Below are 7,969 nucleotides of genomic sequence, written 5' to 3'. Positions count from 1 at the left end.
TTTTTTTTTTTTAAAAAAAAAAACTGCCCCTGCAGCGTAGACTGAAGGTGAACTGTTGACTCCGCCCTCACGCCAAGAGGGCGTGCATATTGAGCCCTTTTCACCACCCGCTCAAATTTAACCTTTTATCATTCCTTTTCTGTCTCGCTCTCCCATCTCGAGTCGCCACGCCACGCCACGCCACTTAGTCGGTTTTTGACACCGCCTTTTGTTTGCTGCCCCACTACCAAGCTGAGCATACGGAGTGGTTTCGCGGAATTGATTCACCCGCTTCGCTCGCTTCTCGGATCGCCGTCTCATTTCAACAGCTTCTGGACCCTCTTTTCGTCCATGTGTGAACAGATTCGTTTCGCCACCGTTGATGTGCCGCCCTTTTCCCCTCCTTGCCCCCCTTCTCCGCACAATGGAAAAGACGGCCTGTCGTCAGAGGTGTTGTTCTCTGTCGAACCTCGTTGCCGCCGCCGTTGCTCCTGCTCCCGGGTGAGACACGACCGCTTTTCATTTTGAACCTTCCAAATTGAGCAAAGAGGCGAGGAGGTCGTTGCGTCGCTTTGTCCTCGGTCCTTTAGCGCACTCTTGCTGTGGCTCGCCTTGCCCCCACCGTCGTTAGCATGGCCTGTCTCTTTCTTCCGTCGTCCAACTCTGAGCCTTGTCTCGTTCCCTTCGCTCCTCCGCTCTGACCGCCTTTTTTTCTGGACGATGGAGCAACCGCGTCGGTCACCCTGAAGCACAGTTTCCTTCATATAGAGACCTCGACCAGCTTGCGTTACCTCGTCCTCCCCTTTCTTCTCTCACCCTCGTCCTCGTCCTCCTCCCTCGTCCTCCTCCTTGCTCCATCTCCCCTCTCACCCAAAATGAAGACTACAACGCTCGTCGCGGCCGCTACCCTGGCCACCGTGGTCGCCGCCAACCCCATCGCATGGACCAAAACCAGCCCTCGTGGCGAGCTCGCCGCTCGCATGGCTGAGAACGCTCACATCGCCTCGCGCTCCATCTCCAACGATGCTGCCGCCTTCTCCAAGAAGAAGTACGACTACATCATCGTCGGTGCCGGTACCGCTGGTCTCGCCCTCGCCGCTCGTCTCTCTGAGAACGGCAAGTACAGCGTCGGTGTCCTCGAGGCCGGTGGAAACGGTTTCGGCGTCGGCATCATCGACACCCCTGGTCAGTTCGGCGCTGACCTCGGCACAATCTTTGATTGGAACTACACGACTACGGCCCAGAGCAACGGCGTCCCCGCCGTCGGCTGGCCCCGTGGTAAGGTGCTCGGTGGTTCGTCGGCGCTCAACTTTTACGTCTGGGACCGATCGTCGCGCTACGAGATTGACGCCTGGGAGCAGCTCGGAAACCCGGGATGGAACTGGAACAACCTGTACGGTGCCATGAAGAAGTCGGAAAAGTTCCACGCTCCCTCCCAGCAGAACGCCGACCTGCTCGGCATCAAGCCCGTCGCCTCGGACTACGGCTCCTCCGGCCCCATCCAGCTCGCTTTCCCCAACTACATCTCGCAGCAGGTTCGCCGATGGATTCCCGCTCTCCAGGCGCTTGGCATCCCCAAGAATGATCAGCCCCTGGCTGGTGAGAACGTCGGTGTCTCGCAGCAGCCTTCGGACATCAACCCCTCCAACTACACGCGCTCCTACTCGGCGCCCGCCTACCTCTTCCCCAATCAGGCGCGCTCCAACCTCGACGTGCTCACCAACGCGCTCGTCTCCAAGGTCAACTTTGCCAACGTCAGCGGCGGTCTTTGCGCCAACGGCGTCTCGTTCACTAGCAACGGCCAGACCTACACTGTCCAGGCCAAGAAGGAGGTCATCCTCTCTGGTGGTACCGTCAACACCCCTCAGCTGCTCGAGCTTTCGGGTATCGGCAGCAAGAGCGTTCTGGGCAAGGCGGGCGTCAAGGTGCTCTACGAGAACTCCAACGTCGGTGAGAACATGCAGGACCACACCTACTCTGCTACCGTCTACAAGCTCAAGCCTGGCTTCCCTACGCTCGACTCGCTGCGCTCCAACCAGACCTTTGCCGCTGAGCAGGCCGCTGCGTACAAGGCCAACCAGACCTCGATCCTCACCGAGACCGTGCCCTCGATCTCGTACGTCTCGCTTGCGCGTGTCGTCGGCAAGGCGCGTGCGCAGCAGATGATCAACGAGGTTTCGCAGTACGTCTCGTCGTCCAATGCTCCGTACAAGGCGACGCTCAAGAAGCAGCTCGAGTTCCTCACCTCGTACCCGGACAAGGTGGGCCAGATGGAGCTGATCGGCATTGATGGCTACTTCGCCGGTACGGGTGCACCCAAGCCGGACGAGACCTACTTTACCATCCTCGCTGCCAACCAGCATCTCTTCTCTCGTGGTAACATCCACATCACCTCGAGCGATGCTACCAAGTACCCCAACATTGCGGCCAACTACTTTGACGTTCCCTTCGATCTCAAGATTGCCACCGCCGGGACAGAGTACACGAGACGCATTGGACTGGGCAAGGTGTACAGCGACATGGTCGACTCCGAGTACTGGCCTGGCAACGTCGACATTGAGACGTACACCAAGACCACGTCGGTGACTGAGTACCACCCTATTGGAACCGCGTCGATGCTGCCCCGCAACCAGGGCGGTGTGGTCGACTCGAGCCTGCGCGTGTACGGTACCAGGAACCTGCGTGTGGTCGACGCCTCCATCATGCCCCTTCACATCGCCGCCCACATCCAGGCCACCATCTATGGTGTCGCCGAGTTCGCCGCCGACATCATCAAGCGCCAGGCTTAAAGAGCTTTGATCGGCCCGAATGGATACGGGCCGCAGGTTCATCATTTGCTTAGTCTTCCCACGGAACGGATACGGACAAAAGAGCTTACTCTCCTCGGATATGCTAGATATCCTTCCGGCTGTGCTCCTTCATATACACTCATTGTCGTGTTCCTCTATTGTTTTACGCTCGGTCTTTTTCATTGGTCAATGCAAAATGTCATCTCATTCGGAAACCGCAAGGTCTGCCATTGTCTGTTATCCATGCTGGTGAACAAAGGCCGTCGTGAGTTCAGTACAATGGAGCTTGTGAGAATGATGGTCCAGCTCACTCCGGGTGGCGTCCTCTCGGCGTTGCTGAGCAGCCAGCAGCCACGTGAGACACGCCCAGACGCGCCCAAATTCCCCACGGCGGGGAGGAGGGACCACTCTTAATTTCAAAGTCCAACTCCGCGACGATCCTTTACCCAACACCTCCATCCTCCCCTCCTTCTTGATCCCCATCTCAATCGACGCACGCTTTCGACACGTACGACAAGCTTCCTTCACGCACGCGATAGACTCCACGCTCTTCATAGATACGCACATCAGACTCCTAGCACGATGGCCAACAACGACCCACCACCGCAGTCGAGCGGCTCCGCCATCGACCCACTCGTGTCGCTCCACCTTCCCTCGTACATCGACGACCGCACACCGTCCACCTTCTTCCCGAACCCGCCCTTTCCCGGTCCCTCACCGTTCATGACATGGTCGTACATCATCCGCATCCTCGCCACGGGCGATCTGGACCAGCTCTTTCGCGATCCGGTGTGCGATACGGCCTACCGAGCATTCGCGCCCACTGCACGCGCGGCGCATGGGTCGATAGAAAACTACATTCGCACCGTCCGCCTCGGCTGGCCTGCTGAGGAAGCTGTCGGTCCTCCACCACCAAACATGCTCGATCGCCCGCAGAAGGATCCCTTTGCCGTGATGGGCAGCGCTTCCGGGACGAGCACACCAGGAACCCCCATGGTAGAAGTCAAAGAGACTTGGCCCGAAAAGACCCTTCCGCATCCAGTCACGGGCGTGGAACTGCGTCACTTCGTGGAGGACACAGAAGAAGGTGGGTTGGTGAAAGTGATTCCGAACGATTGGCCGTATGGCGTACCAGCGGGGGCTACGCACTGGTGTGTTTGGAGCAAACTGCCCATCTTGCACCCGTCGCTGTTTGAGACGCCCGACACGCCGTTCGATGAAGGAATGAGGGAGGAGCTCTACGCGTGCATTACGGGGGACGGTATCCGGGGCTTCACGGGGTTTACGCTCGAGCCGAAGTATAGGTTTCAAGGGAGAGAGGTGCCAGAGGTTGTGGGGACCTACTCGCAAGCAAGGCTGGAGAACGGCGCGCAAGTCTCGAGAGAGGAGGTGAGCAAGGCCCACGCCTGGGCTTCGAGACATGTAACGAGGTTTGTCGAGGCCAAGTGGCCAGAGGGAGAGTACGAGACAGCGTGGTTCTGCAACCCACCCAATCTGCGCACCGTGCCTGGGTTAAGTCACTTTCAGTAAGTCGCACCGCACACGCACGATCACTGGAGAACGATCGCTGACCAGCTTGCCTTTCAACAGCGTCATCGTACGGCAAAAGTCAACGACGAACGGATCCGCTGCATAAACACATACACACATAGACACGCCACACAGCACCATCCTCTGCATCGCATCTATCTTGCATTTCGCTACGAGAGCATAAACGCCTTGGCCACGTCGTCCACCTGCGCCTTGACCTTCCCGGGGAGATTCATGAACGCGAAGACGTGATGCCAGCCTACGCACTCGACGAGGCTCACCTTGACTTTCTCCTCCTTTCTCTGCTCCTTTTTACCCTGCGACGACGGGGAAAGAAGGTCCAGCAGGTTTCGCACAAAGAGCTTGATCTGGTCGTGAAAGATCTCGGCCGTCCCTACGGTGACTAGCAGCTCCATCTCGGCGTCCGACTGCGACGGTGGAGGGTGGAAGAGCAGCAGACACTGGGCGAGGTATTTGTTCCCCCTTGCGTCCAGGCCCAGCGAGAAGAGCGGGTGGAACGCGCCCAGCTCCAATACCGTTTCCGACAGTTCCGATGCTAGACGCTTCATCTCCCCTTGAACGCGGCTATCCGACTCCGACGCAGAAGGCTCGAGAGAGTACGGATCCAGCTCGTACCGCGCCGCCACCTCGTCCACTCTCCCCTCGCCGTAGCCCCGACCATCGACAAACGTATTCTTACGACCATCGACGCTGATGACGTGCCGCAGATAGTTGTCCCTCGCCAAGGAGCACATGTAGGGCGAGATGATGTCGACTTTGTCGTTTGCGGTGAAGCTTTCTGTTCCGAGGGTAAGATCTACCATAGGACTGTGGAGGACGAGTTTCTTTGCCCGACCCAGCCCCTCCTCTCCCGACCAGAGCAACGCGGAGAGGTAGAGCTGGAGGGACAACGCTAGTCCGCCACCCGCCGAGTCACCCATCAGAATCACATTCTCCGGCTTGAACCCCAGCCTCTTGGTGACGTAGACCCAGCTGGCGAGCGCATCCTGCAGCGCAGCGGGGAAGGCAAAGCTGTCCTTGGTCGCTTTTCGGAAGTTGACGCCCAGTACGCGGAGGCATGATTGACGGCAGACAGTCCACGAGAGCGGTCCTTGCGGTGCGTGACCGGAGTGGTAGCCGCCTCCGACGAAGAATAGCACCATGCGCTCGTCAGCGCTGATAGCAGGACCACTGCCGATGCCAGCTACATCGTTGCCAGGCTTGACCGAGATGACTTTGCCATAGGACACGGCGGACGCGACGCTCTTCCACTGCCAGAAGGCGGCCACTTCTTTTGGTTCCACACCGAACAGTGTCCCTTTGACGGCGCCGCGCAGGATGTCCGTTGGGACGCCCTCGGCGAGCGCATCGTAGGGCTTGGCAGAGGGGGCGACGTCGGTGGCGTGGAGAGTGGTTGGGTCGGCGGCGGCGTCGATGAAGTCTTTGTTTGCGATGGTTCCGCGACCGTTGATCTTGCGCTGTTTGATCCCGCCGTTGCTGTTGGAGTGGGAGTGACCATTGCTTTGCGATGCAGTGGGCAGCGCGGGAAGGGTGACGCCCTCAGCTTCGATGCACCACCCCTCGTGTCCTCGTCCGAACAACCACTTGCTCGTCCGCGGGATCGTACGCTCTTCACGCCAGTCCATGCCTTTCGGAGACCCGTAGACGAGGGCCCAAAACAAACTGCCTACGAGCGGCACCCCGATCGTCTGACCCAGCCCCCACGCCGGCAGCCTTGTCGGAAAGGTCCCCGTCCCCCATCCTCTCTCTAGCCATTTCAACTTTGGGTACAGCGCATGGCTGAGCACCGCCGCAGCCGTGTGGATCGGTACCACAACGAACAGCACATAGAACACCCGCAGGATCGATATGAACTTGGCAGCCGACGTGTACTCCAGCGTCTGCCGATGGCGTGGTGGAAACAGTCGCTGTTCGAGAGCCGGAAACGGTGTTGGGGTATAGAACGACCATAAGGGTATCTGCAGATGGCTGTGGTGCCCCGCTTGCGTCTTCATCGTGCCGCCTCTCTTCGCGCCGTTGACGAGTGTAGGCTGTCGAGTGTGATAGGAAGGATTTGATGTGGGGGGGAAGAAGAAAGGCTCCGTTGTATGCGGATGGCTATCAACATGACCAGGGCACGCGGCTCGGTAAGCGCCCTGACGCACCACCTGCAGCTGCGTTGTCAACACAAAAAGCCACGTTTATCAGCTTTGCATACCGATGGGAAAGCCGCGGCTTTTCGGAGCGGGGTTCGACTTTTCAGGACCGCTGTCCAACTTGGCCGCCTTCCTTGACGGTGCTCGCAGCTCGTCCAATGCCTTGCCATCTGCCATCTCGATCAGATCCTTTGTGGATGGATACGAAGTGAGGCGTGGGCGAAATACAAGCGTGACATGGTTGGTGGGCGATGGGTTGTTGCGTTCGTGGCGGTCTGCGGCAACTTCATTCGACCTCGCACGGGGCCGATGCCGACAATCACCACGCCCGCTTCGCTGATGAAGTCGACCCCTGCTTGGTGAACGACAACGAGCTCGCTCACTCGAATGCCCCCATTCCTACCATCGCCTCCTTTTGCGTGGGTCGAACGACTCATCTTGACATCGGCTCAGTGCGCTCGGATCCCTTCACTTGCTCTACCACCACTCTCGACTGTCACCAGATCCCCCAACATGCTTCTCCTCATCCTCCTCTACCACCTCTTCCAGCTCCTCCCTGTGCTCGCCGCCGGCTCCGATCGATCCTCGCCGCCGCCCATCGCCCCACCCGCCGGCCGCGCCCTCCTTTCCCGAGGAGCATCACTCGAACCCTTCGACTACCCTCCCTCTTCCTCTCTCTACCCCATCCTCGGCCCGCCCTCCTTCTGGCGCGAATCCTCCCTTCACACGCACTACCTCTCGACCCTTCATCTCCGCTATCATCCCATCCTATACCCCACTCCACCGCCATTTGCGGTCTGGCTCAAAGAACAGCAGCTCCTCCGCTCCATCGCACTCCTCACCCAGACTATCGAGCTGGAAACCTCCCGCAAGGCCCACTTCTCCGTCTTGCTTCAACACGAGATGCAACTGGGCGAGCTCTCCGTCTTGTTGCGATACACGCAGATAGCTACCGCGCTGAGATATGCGAGTTTGGCACCCGAGTGGAGACGCTGGGAGGAATCAATGTATAGGCATTGGGGCGCATTTTTGGCTGTTGGCCAGAGTGCGGCCGCGGAACGAGGGGGGGAAGAGGGGAGGTGGAGAGAGCATTTGGCGTATTTGGAGAGGTTGGGTGTCGCAAAGGTCGAGGAAGAGAGAAGAGCAGAGGAGAGGGAACGTACGGACGGACGAAGTGGGTGGAGAGGGGCGCCCGTGGGGCGGGGCGATTTGGAGAGCAGCACGCCTAAGAGGTGGACTCACACGCCGCAAGTCGGGGCGAGTCCAGAAGTAGAGGGGAACGATTTGAGGGCGCGACTGCAGAGCTCCACGCCGAGACGATGGCAGGAGGCGCCCGAGTCGGCATCGAGTGCGGCACACGACCTCGTCGAGGGCGTTCAAGAGGCGGTGCAGAGGGGGCCGCGTCATGTCTAGATCATAGCCTTCTCATCATGTAGTGAAGATCCGTTCGAGAGCTTACATGAGGTGCGTGCACAGCTTGTCTCTGTGTGCGGCCTGGATGCGCTCCCAAGGGCA

General features: G+C 59.2%; 4 protein-coding genes across 4 annotated transcripts; 3 read left to right on the top strand and 1 right to left on the bottom strand.

Moving 5' to 3' along the window:
- Positions 1 to 854: 854 nt before the first annotated feature.
- On the top strand, positions 855 to 2,768 carry PSEUBRA_006384 (Glucose-methanol-choline oxidoreductase, N-terminal; the record flags this gene model as incomplete). The annotated part of the gene is made up of 1 exon (XM_016439716.1): positions 855 to 2,768. The coding sequence occupies one exon, from the start codon at positions 855 to 857 to the stop codon at positions 2,766 to 2,768; it is 1,914 nt and encodes a 637-aa protein (XP_016289614.1).
- A 582-nt stretch (positions 2,769 to 3,350) lies between these two features.
- On the top strand, positions 3,351 to 4,404 carry PSEUBRA_006383 (Protein of unknown function DUF3605; the record flags this gene model as incomplete). The annotated part of the gene is made up of 2 exons (XM_016439719.2): positions 3,351 to 4,294; positions 4,359 to 4,404. 2 exons carry the CDS (start codon positions 3,351 to 3,353, stop codon positions 4,402 to 4,404), a joined length of 990 nt encoding a protein of 329 aa, XP_016289613.2.
- A 64-nt stretch (positions 4,405 to 4,468) lies between these two features.
- PSEUBRA_006382 (Alpha/beta hydrolase fold-3) lies at positions 4,469 to 6,313 on the bottom strand (the record flags this gene model as incomplete). Its single annotated transcript, XM_016439698.2, has 1 exon — positions 4,469 to 6,313. The coding sequence occupies one exon, from the start codon at positions 6,311 to 6,313 to the stop codon at positions 4,469 to 4,471; it is 1,845 nt and encodes a 614-aa protein (XP_016289612.2).
- A 654-nt stretch (positions 6,314 to 6,967) lies between these two features.
- PSEUBRA_006381 (Integrase-like, catalytic core) lies at positions 6,968 to 7,867 on the top strand (the record flags this gene model as incomplete). Its single annotated transcript, XM_059465771.1, has 1 exon — positions 6,968 to 7,867. One exon carries the CDS (start codon positions 6,968 to 6,970, stop codon positions 7,865 to 7,867), a length of 900 nt encoding a protein of 299 aa, XP_059321778.1.
- Between the last annotated feature and the right edge of the window lie 102 nt (positions 7,868 to 7,969).

This window comes from Kalmanozyma brasiliensis (genome assembly GCF_000497045.1).
Source record: "Kalmanozyma brasiliensis GHG001 unplaced genomic scaffold PSEUBRA_SCAF9, whole genome shotgun sequence".
Lineage (NCBI taxonomy): Eukaryota > Fungi > Basidiomycota > Ustilaginomycetes > Ustilaginales > Kalmanozyma > Kalmanozyma brasiliensis.
The sequence above is the reverse complement of the archived record's forward strand: the minus strand, read 5'-3'. Positions and strand labels throughout refer to the sequence as shown.